The sequence below is a fragment of the Buceros rhinoceros genome, unplaced genomic scaffold (genome assembly GCF_000710305.1).
Source record: "Buceros rhinoceros silvestris isolate BGI_N320 unplaced genomic scaffold, ASM71030v1 scaffold32912, whole genome shotgun sequence".
Lineage (NCBI taxonomy): Eukaryota > Metazoa > Chordata > Aves > Bucerotiformes > Bucerotidae > Buceros > Buceros rhinoceros.
The window spans coordinates 272-15,964 of record NW_010400254.1 but is presented as its reverse complement, the minus strand read 5'-3'; the positions used below and the strand labels follow the sequence as shown (position 1 = coordinate 15,964).

The 15,693-nt window shown below is 38.7% G+C and overlaps 2 protein-coding genes across 2 annotated transcripts in view; one reads left to right on the top strand and one right to left on the bottom strand.

The window, feature by feature from the left end:
• The window catches only part of NPC1 (Niemann-Pick disease, type C1), a gene marked incomplete at its 5' end in the record, with an annotated part of 26,896 nt that extends 25,973 nt beyond the window's left edge, over positions 1 to 923 (top strand). The window contains one exon of the mRNA XM_010131784.1: positions 304 to 923. Within this exon, the coding sequence (XP_010130086.1) occupies positions 304 to 386 (83 nt within the window). The remainder of the gene's footprint in view (positions 1 to 303) is intronic.
• LOC104489607 (chromosome unknown open reading frame, human C18orf8) lies at positions 744 to 14,690 on the bottom strand (the record flags this gene model as incomplete). The annotated part of the gene is made up of 19 exons (XM_010131783.1): positions 744 to 1,001; positions 1,725 to 1,950; positions 2,088 to 2,156; positions 2,240 to 2,344; positions 2,500 to 2,577; positions 2,754 to 2,873; positions 4,188 to 4,294; positions 4,629 to 4,757; positions 4,933 to 4,986; positions 5,408 to 5,452; positions 6,426 to 6,537; positions 7,859 to 7,964; positions 8,071 to 8,160; positions 8,605 to 8,708; positions 10,365 to 10,505; positions 11,602 to 11,688; positions 12,727 to 12,783; positions 13,163 to 13,247; positions 14,614 to 14,690. Coding segments are annotated over 19 exons (1,872 nt in total), but the record flags the coding sequence as incomplete, so codon positions are not given.
• Between the last annotated feature and the right edge of the window lie 1,003 nt (positions 14,691 to 15,693).

Sequence of the window (15,693 nt, the reverse complement as noted above, 5' to 3'; positions counted from 1 at the left end):
TTCCTGCATTTGCAGAAGCAATGTCACTTTGCAGTGATGGTCCAGACACTTGAATTTGGAAATTCATGCCAACGGTCTACTTAAAAGTAGACTTTATCTGAGCCTTTACGGGGGTGAAGACTGGGGATTCACCTGCTCCCCTTGCTGCTGCTGACATCTATGGACAGCTGTGCAGAAGCAGGTTTCTGAAGTCTCATCAATGTGAAGCTGGACCTAGACAATTAAGATCACGCATGTTTCTGGATGACTGACTGATCTGCTGAAGTGTTGAAACTTTGGAATAACTCTGTTTTGTCCATGCAGGCCCATCAATAAATAAAGCTAAAATTCATGCTGCACAAGAGAGGACCAGAGGTACAGAACGGGAGAAACTCCTCTACTTCTAGTTTCTAAGTGTTCAGTGGACTCCATGAACTGTGACTTAGTCCTTCTGAAGAACTGAAGTGTGGCAATGTTCTGTGACTATCGCACTCTAACCACCACTGACTTGACTCCTACACAGATTCAACCAGAAGATACCAGCTGCAGCTTTGGACATAGCTTTAAACTCAGGAAATGCCATGTGAGGCTCATGTAACAATATTACTAAAAGTAGATGTGTTAACACGATTACTAAAACACTTCTGTTTTCAAGAGGTTGCATCTTCTAAAAATGTAAACCAGCTGCATTACAAGTTGAATAGCTTTTTTGTCAATGAACATGTATGAGAATGGACTGCTAAACCACTGACACTAATTTTAAATGCAGGTCAATGCAATTTTTGTCTCTATTTTTAGGGGAAGCCATCACAAGTTGTAATATTTTTAGTACAATTTGCCAAAATGTCTTGTATATACTTTATTATAAAATAGCAATTTTGTAGTTCAAAAATCTACTTAAATGCAATAAATTAAGTTTATACATTTCAGTGGAAGAGTCTTTCAGAACGTTGTGGGCTTCATAAGAGCTTGTTCTCCAAAAACTTGTTTGAAGAAGGTGACGTGTTCTTCACAGTGCTCACCTGGGGGGGAGGGGTGTGCAGAGTAAAAGTCAATGTTAATTTTGAAACTCTGAGAAGGAACTGAGAAGCAAGATTGTATAGTTTCACTTAGCTCACTTTAAGAACTAGTTATTATCTTTTAATGGCTTTGAGTAAAGGAATTTAACAATTTAAAGCAGTGGGCTACTGAAGTATCTCCAGTCCTGTGACCAGTATTCTTGTGGTGAAGCAGATGTATGATCTAATTTCTCTGCCTAACCAGCAAAATCATAGTCAAAAGAGTTCTTTACTATAAAGATACAAAGTGTTGGAGAGGGATTCTGTGCCTACAAGCCTGTCTGGTGATTCTGAATGTGGTGCTGGTGCAAGAGGTTGAGCTTGGTTTTTAAAGTGAGAGGAACTAAAGTATGAACCAGGCAACTGTGGGGTGGTGGGTTTTTTTGACCCAGTTTCTGGCTTCAGGAGAAAGCACTAATGGCAGACAATGGCTTTGCTAAACTAAGCAGTGCAGGCAACTGCCAACCAAATAGTACCTTAATCTGCAAGTTCTGGGTTGGCTCAGTCTCTCTATGCCTAAGTGCAATATACAAAGGTGTAAGTTAACTTTGGAACTATGCTTGAAGGGAAACCTAAAATACCCCAAGAGTTTCATCTTATAATGCAGACTTGGCTGGAGTAGGAGTGAAACAAGTCTGAGTTCTGTTCACACAACTGAGTATCTTGGGGTAACTGCTTATTGCTTACCTGGTGTGAAACTAGGGTTTCCCCGTAACCGCTGATTTCTTTGTTCAAAGAATCTGAATATAGTATAGAAAAGCATGTCGTCTTCTGCTTGTTTTGCTGCATCAAGGAATTTGCGGGCTGAAATGCTATCGTGTCCTCCAATACCCCTGATGAATCTCAAGGCAGCCAAAACTTGGTGTTTGGACAACAGAACTTCCACGATTTCATCATTTGCTGTGGAAAGTCTCTGTGAAGTCAATCACAGCAGTAAGACTATGCTTCAAACAACTGACATGCTAGCTAGTCACTTCAAGCTTAGTCAGGTAAGCTGTCTGACAAGTCTGACCCACATGTGACATAGTTACCATAGTCTGAAATGCTTACTTTTAACATGTCCAGGGAGAGCTGATGTGCAGGAGGGTAAATGCTTTCCAGGGACAGTAGCAGACAAGCCTAGGGCAAAAGTAAAAATAACCTCAATTATGAAGACTTCTCACCTCCATCACTAGCTTCTTGAAGCAAATTGTCTTACATACCAAAGGCTTTGAGTCACTGAGAACATGGTACTGCAGAAACTGATGGAGCATGTAGAACAAGTTATGTTGAACAAGGGTTTTGATGACCAGCTCATACAAGTAGTGCTGTGAATGCAGGAAGAAGACCATCAAAGGTATGTCTCAGTACCAGTTCTCACAATCTAGAAGGTAGTATTGTACAGGACTTAGACATGTGACCAAGACTGGCCTGAAACTCTTCCACAGCATGAGGTGATATACTTGGCATAAAAGTACTTTACCTGAACTGCAATCTGGAACTGGTTAAGAGAGCGAATGTATTCCATCAAGACCGCTATTGTGAACTTGTGAGGCGCTTCCTGGACAAGAGAAAAGCGTTAGGTAGAACTTGCATAGCTTCCCCTGTTAATGACAACCCTGTAAGAATGGGCATCAAACTACCCTAATCCTAACAGTAAAGCCTTCTGCAGGCTAAGCAGCCTGTGTAAGTTTGCTGCTGAGGCCACTGCCAAGCTAGCACTTACAGTTAACTTACCTTCTTCTCTGTAAATACAGATAACACATGTGTGTACATGTCAGACTGGTCAATAACTGCTTGAGTGCGGACTGGACGCTTCAGGAGTGGATTATTTCTACTCAGGCCTGCTTCTACCACCTGCAAGGAGAAAGCCTTTTTAAAAGAAAACTGTAGGGGTGTAGTACAGTTTTAGTCAGTCTCATCTGTACAGACACTTTTCTACTGGGAACATAATTATAAACATTTTTTTGCTACTGATCAAATTCAACCTGTGGCCATGTTATACTGGATGCTGTTCAAGGTGGGCTTTCATATTAAACTTCTAAAAGCAATTTTAAGTATATTGATTTAGGTGCTATTACATCTCAAAGCCAGGAAATGAATCCAACTTACTATATTGACAGAGGCCCCCAACTTTGGAAGGATTTTTTGGTATGTGGCTGTACTACAAGGGCTGCTCCAAAAGTAATGCCTCCTATTTTATGATAGTGGCCCATGATGTCAGAGGTGGATGTAGGTGGTCTGGCAGTAGAGGCTGAACATTCCCACCAATATCCCATTAAATCTTGTTGCCGTGTGACAGATGGCAGCAGAGGGGCAGTCTGACAACGTGGCGTCTGACAGAGGAGTGTGCGTGAATTGAAGGCATGTGATTTAATTCCTCCGTGTGGAAAAAAATTGCACCCACTGACACTTGCTGAATGCAGTCTGACAACGTGGCGTCTGACAGAGGAGTGTGCGTGAATTGAAGGCATGTGATTTAATTCCTCCGTGTGGAAAAAAATTGCCCCCACTGACACTTGCTGAATGTTTATGGAGACCAGCCAGTGGGCGTCAGCACAGTGAGGTGGTGGGTGGCACATTTCAGCAGTGGCAACAGCGATGGTGGGTCCCCTCTGCTGGAGCAGGTTGTCTTTTTTTTCTTTTTTCAAACAAGCGCAACATGCTCTTTTTCACTGCTGGGAAAAATTCACAGCCCATGGTGGGAACTGTGTTGAAAAAATAGTGTTTTGTAGGTGAGAATTTGCTCTGTCAACTAGTGTTACTGTGCTCTTTGTAGTTTCCATGAAAAAAACCAAGAGGCATTACTTTTGGAGTCACCTATGAATGAGTTAGTGCTTGAACTTGGTATTTGAACAGAAAGTAATTCTGAAATAGGTCAGGGCTGCATATGTTGTGCAGTGGTATAGTATGCCATGAAGTCAGTGGTTTGGAAACTATTTTGATAGTTAGATTCCAAACTGCTCTTTAAGCTTTTACCCTCTCTCTGCTTTCAAGCACTGGAGTACTTGTTACTTGTCATGCTGGAGATGAGCTATGCAGCATCTGCTACAACAGTGCTAAGTGGGGGTCTCAGTGCCCCTTGCACAGCAGACATTCTGCTGGGACCTTTGGGCAGGCCTCAATTTCCTAAGTAGGAAAGAGTAAGCTGTTTTAGCTGACGTGGTTTACCATAGTATAGCTTTGCTCAGCTTCCAAGTACTTCTTATATTCATGATTCAGTTTGTCAAAAACAGTTGCAATCACAGACAGTGATCCCCTTTCTGGCTCACTAAGCACTGAAAAGATAAAAAAAAAAACAATGAGGAGAAATATCCAGGGGCCTTAATGTTGGCTTTTTCAAAAGGTAACCTCTACTCTAAATTTGATTCTAAACTTTAAAAGAAATGCTTTCAGTCATGTCAGATGTATTTTAACTAAATGGGGGGGGAGTTATTCTTTCGTGCTGTTAAATAATGTCTTTAGAATGATGACTGAAGGTAGTCTAGGCAAACATCATCTTACAGGATCAAGCTATCTTTAAAGGCGATCTCAAATTGAGGAACAGCCCTGCTAACTTGAACATATGATCCTGCTTAATAAATATACAAGAGAAAAAGCATGTGAACTTACTTTGAGAGCATACAGATAGAATAACAATTTTGCATTCTCTCCTTTGCAGAAGGAAGTCCATTAGTTTTCCTTTATCTAGCAAGAGGTTAACTACAGGTTCAAGTTTCACTTGAAGACTCCAGAGGTAACCTTGATTTGAAGGAGTAAAACAAAGTGAATTGCCTTGTACAGTAGAGCCATCCAACTTCCTCCCCCTTTAAATGAGAACACCTCTAGACTGACTTTTTATAAACTGTAGTTAATAACTCTAGTATCAACTAGCCACCCTCTGACACATAGTACACTTGGACAGCTTGCCACTCACCTTCACTTGCACTGATGATAATATCAGGTTGAAAGACAATCCAGGAAGAAGAATCTAAATGTTAAAGTTCTAACATCCATGTGAACACTCATTCTAAGCTGTTCCTACTGAATTCATGTTACTGGACTGAAGCAGATCTCATTACCATACTTTTATTTACTGTCACCTTTTCTTAAGGTCTTGAACCACATTCTTCAAACTATATCTTCAATTTCATGGTGTATCTATTTGGTAATTTCATACATGCAACTCTCATGACCAAGAAATGTGGTACAGTATTATAATGCATGTTCATATTTACAATTCTGACAGCATTACAGTCTCTTACAACTACTTGGTCTGGAAGTTAATATGCATGTTATCAGCTACAGCTGAGCTTAAGGGGTCAGGTATCCAATGCTGGCTGCTGCCATGCTCAGTACATAGAATGAGGCTTCAGAAAGCCTCTAGCACTTGTAGAGTATTTAAAGGATACAGAGTTTACATGAAACAGGAGACTGACTTGTCACAGAGGCTGGACCTGCAGAAAAATTTACATCAAGTGAAGAATAGTTTGGCACCTCTCCTACACTAAAAAAATATAAACTACAAGCTTACACTGAAAAGGCAACATGTCTAGAAGTCCTACAGCACTCAGGTAAAAAAAGACATATACCCACTTGCGTAGGTATATTTTCTCTACAGAGAAAATCTGATGCTGTGGGAAGGCAAACATTCTTCAAAACATGATTGTTTTGTTTTTCAGCCAAGTGGAATCACACATGCAGAAGTATTTAATGTCTAGTACTAGAATTCTAAATACACACTTTGTTTGCTGTATTTATATGTAATCCCTTTAGTTCCTTAAACAGCAAGATGGGTTTGTACTTTCTGAGCTTAACCTTTGTATAAAATGAACCTCCACCCACAGACTTATCTGTCATCCTTGCTATTAGTGACTTCAACATTCAGATGTTAAAAGAGCTCTTAAAGTGCAGTCAGTCCTGCACAGAGAACTGTACTGCTTTGCCCTATGTTAGTGGAACTATGCTCAGTTCCTCTTAATACTTCCAGTTTGAGAGTAACACTGCTAGGACAGGAGGATAGAAAGATAATCCAAGAAGAACAATTTAAGTGTTGAAGTTGTAGCATTGATCTTAGTATTGTTTCTAAACTGGTCCTAAATGTTGGATTGTCTTTCAGCCTCTTTAAATTCCTGAGTCACATAAAGTCATGACTTAAGCTAGAGAACCATGCTGTGCTTTTAAGCATGCCCAAGCTATTACAGCTGTAGCAAAACACACAACACACGCACCCTGTTTTCACACTTTGAAGTACTATGGGGAACATGCACCTTACACAGCAACTCCTACTTTTCTATAGCGTGCACAATTTCTTCTTTCCTCCCTCACCTTCTAAACATGTTAGTAACCAGCATCTTAAACTGAAGTGCTTTTGTATGCCAGCTGTTACATTTAGATAATAATAGTGTTGGGGTATTTTAGTGGTTTTACCTGCTACAGGTATTTGATAGGGTTGTATCGATCGAGGTGGAAGTACAAACTGGTGGATGGTTGTAGACCCATCAAATTCTCCTTTTAGCTTGATGTCAAATATAACTGAAGTCTGCAGTTGAGACAGGAAATTGGTATTCACAAGTTTGGTTTAACACCCCTTTACACTCGTTCAGGCTCCTTTTCACATTTCCTTCTTTTGTTCTCCATTAGAATCACAGAATGGTTTGGGTTGGAAGGGGTATGCTGTGGGCAGCAACATCTTCCAGTAGATCAGGTTGCTCCAAGTCCCATCCAGCCTGGCCTTGAACACTTAGGGGATGCTGTATCCACAACTTCCTTGGGCACGCTGTCCCAGGTCTCACCACTCTCACTGTAAAAAATTTCTTTCCTGTAGCCAATCTAAATCTACTATCTTTCACTTTAAAACTGGTTCCCCTTGAACTGTCACTAACAGGCCCTGGTAAAAATTCTCTCTTGGCCTGTCTTATATACCCCTAAGAGATTAATGTCAAATTCACTATAGTGTTATGGATGCTGGAAACTGAGGAAAATTCTGCATCTTCCTACAATATCCTCCTACCATTCAGTCTTGCCCAACTTGGATGACTAACACCTCTCCACAGAATGGACCACATTCACAGCCTTGCACAGTGGAAATTAGCTTCACTTTGAGTGCTAATGCAACATGACTTCAGTTATTGGTTTCTACCCTATTCAGTCTGGTTTTGTTTTCTCTGTTTATATAGCCACATTTATAGCTTGACCAAAATGGTGGAAAATAAGTACTCTGGGTTAAAAATGTGTAGAATTAACATAATCTAATGAGATAATGTGCCCCAGCTCCTGAAGCTGCCCAGGAGAAGATAATACAAGAAGCCAAAGCCTTTCCACAAATTAGGAACAAAGAATCACTTTAGCTTTAACACTGCTCAAACCTTGCTACTGAGATTACAGACAAGCAAGTCTTGCCTATGCATACCATATGCACAAAATCATTTGTTTTCATAGAAGTTTTTGCAGATCCAGGCCTTCAAACTAAAGGAGCATAAGTCTGTCATAGAAACATATTCAAGTGTCTGTAATACAAGAAGTTCCCAGGATTCAGTATCCAATTTAACTCTACCTCTTCATGTAATGCCTTAAAAGCCTATAGTGCAGCAGCAGACCACCACAGGAAACCCAACAAGAAGGAAAAAAAAAAAAAAAGCATGAAAAAACAGGCATTATCCACAGCCCTGATTAAATGTTAGCCCAACAAGGTAAAAGGGCAACTCTGAATCTCTTATACCCTTATGGTTTTGCTCCTGCAAATACTCTGACTTTCAGCAAAACTAAGCACATGCAAAAATATTTTCTAGAGCTAACAGGCACTGTTATTAAAATCTGCCCTTTTCTAAGGTAAAGCACAATGTAATAAAAATACATCACACCTCAGTATCCTGATGATGTACCACCACCAAGTTATCCACAACATTTAGTGCAAACTTTCCAGTTGTGTTCAGCTTTAAAATATGTGTCTTCTTACAGGAGCCCTCTCTGTGGAAACAGATGACAGCTGGTGGGTAAGGCTCTTTAAACTGGGAAAGCTGAAGCCTCTTACACACAGGCAAATGGCCACTAAAGTTCTTCATTCTGCTCTTACCTGGGTAAGTGATAGAGGACTACTTCTGCTCCTGTACTATTGGAAGTCCTTGAGTGATGTCTCAAATAGAGAACATAAAGCTGCCCATATCTAAAAAGGCAACAAGATCAAAGCATTAGTTTCAAATAGGACCTCTACCCACCTGTTAGGGCCATACATTTTATCCTAAAAGAAGTGAGGTAATCAATTAATTAAAAGACTAAACCAGCACTTGATAAATCATAGTGCACAACCCATACTCATGCAAATTAGGTATCTATCTATGAACAACTCTATCAACATACCAGTTCAAAATAAAATATTCTCAACATTTCTGTACTAATCAAGAACAATTATATATAAGGCTTCCCCTCCCCACCTTGCCGCAACACAGTTGTTTAGCTGCTCTGTTTAAGGCAGTGACTGAAGCACTTTAAAGCAGTAGTACTGCTAAAACAAGAAACAAGTTCAGCCATGTTAACATTGTTGCCTTCTCTCAGCATCGCCTAACTGTCATACTTTTCCTAGAAAGGCTGGATTAGTTAAGACACATACATTGTAGCCATAGCAATATCTCTCTCAGAAAGGCTGAGCTTGGAGGACTTGGGTGCTGCAGGTAACTCAATTTCAAATTTTGATAGTTTTGACATTGTTCCACTCTGTTAAACAGAAAGAAAAAAAAAAGTTGAAGACATGAAACAGAAAGGTCTCAAGCAGCCTTGAACCAAATGCTGGACCAACAGCACCTCCATGAGGTGAAGAATAGCCGCAGCCATAAAGAAGAAAGGTTTTGACACTTTTCCCTAAGAAAATTAAAAGAATGTGTGATTCTAAACACATCCTTCTGCTATTATAATTTTAGCAGCTTTATCATCTTGATTTTATAACAGCCGTTTCAGCTAGAAGAACATTTCCACTTTATGTCAAGAGAAAACTGTATGCAAATCCTATTTACGATTTGCCTGGAGATCTCAAAAAAGCTGGTCTCTTAACTTCCTTTCTTTCTCCCAGCAAAGTATATGCTCCAGCTCTTAAAATAGCTGCTTACTGGGAAAGGGAAAATATCAGTGCCTCCTACCAGTCAAGAGTCTCCTTTTGTTCCTGCTAATTCCAGAATCTGCCTTATACTCAGAGCACATCCATGCTCCTCTCTCCTCTTCTGCTTCTCCTATGGAATTTAAATTTAATCAAGTTTTCAGTTTTCAAAGCTTCTACTGAAATTCACTTCCCATCCTCATTAATGCATTCTTGAGTGAGAAGTGTGAACACTGCAGAAACATCTCCTTTGACAAAGCTCTACTTTCAAAGACTATTTCAGTGCAGTACAGTTCTCAGGAAATCTTTATAGATACCTTCTGAAGACAAAATAAAAAATTATTTAGCTTCAGGCGGCAACTTGACACAAAATGTTAAGGAGAGGGAAACATGACCTAAGTCATTAAAAAGAAAGCTGTTAGAGGCTAGTAAGGTCCACCCAGCCACCTCTGAGAACATCATTTCAGGATCCAAGTACAGACCCTACACAAGATCAACACAAACCAGAAAAACCATTTGAATAAGCTTCTTTTTAATCTCTTCCCTTAGACTGCCACAGAAGTCTTCCTAATCCCTTGACAGAAGCAAGACAAATGCTGTAGCTCTCTTCCTCATTTCTACATCATCTTTCCGCATGATTAATTTAAAACAGATTCTAGTTTTCATTACCCACTTTTTCCAAGACAAAAAGCAAAATATGTTCCCAGTAATCTGAAGTGTTGTCTACAGGGAAGAACACCAAGATAAATAAATACTGTAAACAAAACCCCTCACACTTGGGACAATAGTTGTTTCTTAAGTGCTACCTTTTTCCTTTCTTTTCAAATCATCCACTCACATTTGGAAGATGGAAATTATAATCACAAGTGAAAGGCCCTTTTTTTTCTTTATTATCATACTACAGAATGCAAATACCCATGTTAAAAGTAAAGAATATACACTTATTGAGGTGAAAAAATGATCTCTTAAATATCTTTTAAGTTGTCAAATACTGGATCACTAATTTTTTTTTTTCCCTTTTTCAAGGTCAACTGTCCAACATCAGCTGGACACTTCTCTTTCCAACAAGAATGTAAGAAAGAACAAATTGTTTAATTTTAAGCCATCACCTAGGAATACCTTACAGATTTTTGCTTTGTCTTTTGCTTACTGTCATAGAAGGATGTGAACACATGCATGTCTTTAGAGAAATCCAGGAAAAACAACAGAATATTTAACTGGAGAAGCAGCCTGAAAAAAGGAAGCACACAAAATGAAAAGGTTGGAAGGTAATCCTTTACCTTGAAATAGAATGGCTGCAGGACATTGCCAAGGACAGTGGTTGAAAGAAGAATAACAGAGCTCTCTGGACAATACATGTACCAGTTGACATTAATACTCTGATTCTTCAGAAGTTTTAAACTTCGTTTCTCTGGTAGTACCTGGAAACACAGGAAATTAGCATTATACCACCATCAGGATTCCAACAGCATCCATGGCACTACACAGTAGACTGGAAAATTAAGTGAGAAACAGTTAAGTGTAAAGGCATTTACAGTGCTAGAATTGGAAATCAAAACCCTGACAATTACACCTTAGGCCCCAACATACTGCACCTAAAGAAATGCATAATGGAGAAAATACCTAGCTTGACACAACTAGTGAAGGTTTATTGAAAAGTTACTGTAATATCTTGGCTGCCTTCAAGCCCCCGCTTCCTTAATCTTTTATGTTAAGGACTAAGACAGTATATAAATTTATTCTCTTCATTTTAAGGGCTTAAATGACTTCTCTTCAAAAAAACCATACTTACTTGATTTGGTTCCTTTACCTGCAGGGTTGGTATTCATAATCCTTTTAGGTGCCAGATTTATTTTCTCCCCCCTCAATCGATAGGAAATAATTGCTTTTTCAGTTACTTTCTTTAGCACTAGTTATTAGTAACAGTAATAATGTAAAACACTATGTCTTAGGCTCCAGGACTGAAACTATTGGAAAGTGCGCAGCTTTGGAAGAAGTTTATGATATCCTTCATCACCAATGTCAGAAAAAAACTATTTATTCATTAGCTTTCTTGAAAAACAAGACATAAAGGTAATTATGTAGAACACAGAGGAACTCAGGTAATGAGATCAACATAAGAGGAAACTGCCAGTTTGCAGAAGGGTATCGGTATCTAATCAATTATTTGTTCTTTGCTGCATTTTAAACACGCACACATCCTCCCCAATACTCATTTGTTTTGCACTAAGTGGTACGTCACATCAGATTTAAATACTAATTTCCAAACAAGCTGAGAGCATCTGTTAACCTGAAGTTCTCAAGGCTGAACTCAGTACTCCTTTATACAGGGTCTTTGTTAGCTGAGCCAGATAGATAACCTGTTACTGATAAAATCCCTCTGCCCCCAAAACATATTCCTCTTGAAGAAAAAGAATTGTAGTCTTTCTCAGTTATAAAACTAGAAGAAAAGAATTCAAAGATACTGTCACAAATTTTCTTTTTCAAATCTATGTCCTACAGAAGTTATTTTATTACCTGGTAGAATTCAATTCCTTGATCAGTGATGAAGACGATTTCTGTAGAACTTGTCCAGCAGAATCCTAGAATATTGGCATTCTTTGTCTTTTAACAAACAAGCAAACAAACACTCTTTTACTTGGAAAAATTAACTATTCAGATAAGCTAATATTAGTAAATGCAGAACACGAGACCAAGGGCAATTTAGTTACCCAGTCACTGGAGTTAATACTTTTGGCCAACTGGACACCGAGCATGCCTCAGCTACTTTTGTGAAAACTTCCAAAACTATATATCTGAACATATACTACTGTATGACCTGAATTTTTGGTAGCATGTAAGATTTACAATACAGTCAAATTTTCTTCTTGCCCTAAATACAACCAAGTTCTTCAGGTTCAAACCATAATGCCAATTTGACCAGTTCCTGATGTGAAAAGCAGTTTCCCAATGCGTACAGAAATTAAGATCTAAGCAGGAATATTTGCCACTTCACTCAGAACGCTACCATAAATGCTTTGCTAGAATGGTTTACTCAAACACATAATCCTAAACAACAAAACAGAGAGTGCTTCGCTTTAAAGTCTACAGGAATAAAGGGATGTGTGCAAATCAGGTGCTTCAAAATTTATTTTAGCATTCTACTACCCCAAAATGTAATTTATCTTAGTTAAAAGTTGGAACTACTAAACAATTACAATAGTACTTCTTTCTAGTAAAATAATCATCAAAAAATTAGAAGGGTTGGCTTTTTAAAAATACCAAACACAGCATGTAAGCTAGTAATAGTTTACTATTAACTCATCAGAGAAATTAGGGTAAACATTCACATTAACGTATCTGACATTACTGTCCACTGTTACTGTATCATCAGCACTTTGTCTCTTCTCCTTCCCAAATCTTGACATTTGTTGCCTCCACAGCATTTCCAGTTCTTCATAGAAAAAATTAAAGTGACTAGACAAGGAAGTTTTTTTGTAATTTATCGTAATACCTGTTCGTTTACCTCAATTCAGATAGGTCATGGCAACTACATCTTACATACCTGATGTTAGTTCGTTCTCTTGTAAAGTAGAGGCCACCAGTGTAACTAACATTAGAGCTTCACTTAAACATATAAGCTTGGGATATTTATCTTCTTACCTTACACTCCTGAGTATATTCTAGCTGAGGGCTATCTGGAATAAAATTCAAAAAATCCTGCAAAAATGCCCATGAAGTGTATTAACAATTATGAAGCACAGACAAGATACGCACACAGATACAAGAGAACAGATACTAGTCTATCAAATTATTTCGGTTGAGATACGTAGAAGAAAAACTTGACTCATGGTATTCCTCTTTGCCCCCGCCAGAGAATTTTTTATAGAATTTGGCTCCCACCCAACTTTTTCTTAAATAATGGTACTAGCACAACAACACTGCCTGCTCAGCCTCTCAGGATGATGGAAGAATTTTCACTACAGCTGTTGTTAGCCACCAGACCTGTTGAACATTTGTCTCTGAGGCTTCTACTCTGGTACTGGAAGTAGAAGATTTCCAGCCCCAATTCCCTATCTGCAGGGTGTAGGTTTCTTACCACACTCTTCAAAGTTCTCTGCACAGCCAGTATCTTGTTCCCCAAAGAAAATTTGATGCACTTCACTTCTCCTTTGTCTTCCATCCTATACAAGAAGAAATTATGGAAATAATTGTCTCAAAACAGTTTCTTATGGAACTCTGTAATAAGCCCGCAAAAAGATAATGAGAGGGGAAAAAAACGTTCTTGTGTACGGCTTATGATTGTTGCCTGATGAGTACAAGATTCAAAATTCAGACTGGTAGATAACGGCCGTTCACTCTTCAGAAGTCCTGAGCACATCCATTTCAGAAACACAGCAAAGGTCACACGGATTAACACCTGGAATTACTACAAATGCTCAGCTCTGCTGGCCTGTGATGTGGAGTTGGAAGACTGCAGAACTGTTCAAACCTGCGATCTCAGTTCTGTTCCAGTGAATCTGGAGTTCTGTGGCACTCACCAGTGTCATGCAATCAGCTCCTTCACATCCATAACTGCTGTTAATTGACACAAGCCTACTTGCTTCCCTATTAGGACTCATCCTCTAGAAGAATTTCTGATGTTAAAGGGAGAGCGAGACTGTTGTCACACCATTTTAAAAAAACCCAATGAATTCCTACCAAACAAGCATCAGTACAATTGGCATGAAATAGGTAGTTCTAGTACATGTTCTGAAGTCCAGACACAGAGAGAGCTAGATATTCAAGCAGGAAAATTGTGGGACCTCTTGAAATTCACTGAGTATTTCCATCTCTCTCACTATTTGTTACAAGGGTAATCAAATCAAAAAGTCAAATAAAAATAGCAACTTTCAGAATAGGCCTTACGCAATACCTGACAGATCAGAGTAAACACATTCATACCTGGACTGAAGCAACATTTAAGTAAAAGAAAACTTCCTTACAAAAGGATGGCAGCATTCAAAGAGCCACCACTCTTAACAGAGGCATATATACAATAGTTTTCTAAAGACAAAGTAGTTTCTACAAAAAACCATTTCAACAAAAACCAGAAGATATAAAAGAAGATAATTTAGATTAAACATGAAACACAATACAATAAATGTATGCGTAGGAAACATGCTTTAATCACAGGCATGAAATTCAGAAATCACAGCTCCCTACACATTTAAATTCACTTCATTTTGTTTAACTTGCTAAACTGCATCCTTGGATAAGTCACTGCTGCTGTAGGAATCACAAGTTTGAATCCTCACACTGTCTCACATATATAGAGTGTTTAAATAAAACACTGATGTTAAAAAAAAAAGCCACGGTCAGAAGACTATAAATTCATGAAGGTGAAGCATGCCATCCTAATTGCAAGATTATGTCTAAGAACAAAGTGAAAAGATGATCACAACTACTTCTAAGTTTTATGCCCAAATTACAGCAGATCAGGACTAAGGACCACATAGTCTCAACATTGCAGAATTCTGTCCCAAGACAACAAAGATGAAGGTGCCTCACCTGAAGGAAATGGGATTTCTATCCTCCAAACCTTTTACAACAACTCCTGTAGCTCCACCAGATCGAACAGCAAAAACCTATAAAAAACGTTTGCAACATATTTGTAGCTTATTCAAAATCGTAACCTTAACACACTTGCTTTTCTATAAGCCACACCTATATAAGACATACAGGTGTCAAGCCTTACCAGAATGATAAATACTTAAACTACTTTTAAGATTGATGTAGACAGAAAAAGAAGGCAACGCTCTTAATCTTTGCAAGATAAGAAGATAGCAAGGATAGACCTCTCGGAAGTCTGTTCACATAAGACACTCTCATTGAAATGCTGATTACAAATGACTCAGAGACACATCAGAAATTAAACTGTTTTAAAGTAGCATGAAAACATGGAGAATTAAATTTACAGTTGAAAATCCGTTTCTTTCAAGCGAGCTCTTAAAAAAAACAGTTTCTCTGTAACGATATCACATCCATGCTGTGATATAGTGTCTTCTGACAGGCACATTTAGGTATTTTCAATTGGCCCTCAAAATGTGACTAAAGGATCACGGTTTATAAAGAGGAAGGACACCAGTAATTCTGAACAGAGTGCAACCGCAATAAACACATCCCAGAAATACTCTCCTCTCTCCAAATATACCACTGATCATGTCCTCACCACATGTGGCAAATCACGGGGAATTATATGGCGAAGAAAGCTTGAACATTTCACTTCTGTAAACGCTGAGGTCCCAGAACAGCTACAGGAATTAGCCATCAGAAGGCATCTGCACCTGTACAGGCCTCATGACAGGCTGTGGATCTTTTAGCTATACTGAGCTGAGTACTCAGAAGCCCCTAGAGATACTAGGGAGAAACACACCTCAAAGGACTAAAGCAAATAAATTAAAAGTAAAGTGTCCATTCAGGTCCAAGACACAAGTAAAGCTACAAATACTGTTACAAATACACTGAACTTTAGGAAAAAAAAAGGGGGAAAATAAAAAAACCAAACAAATAGAAAAACGAATATAACAGTGAAGTGACAAAGTTTGTCAGTAATGTTGGGACATGTGGAATAGAAAGTGCTGACTCTGA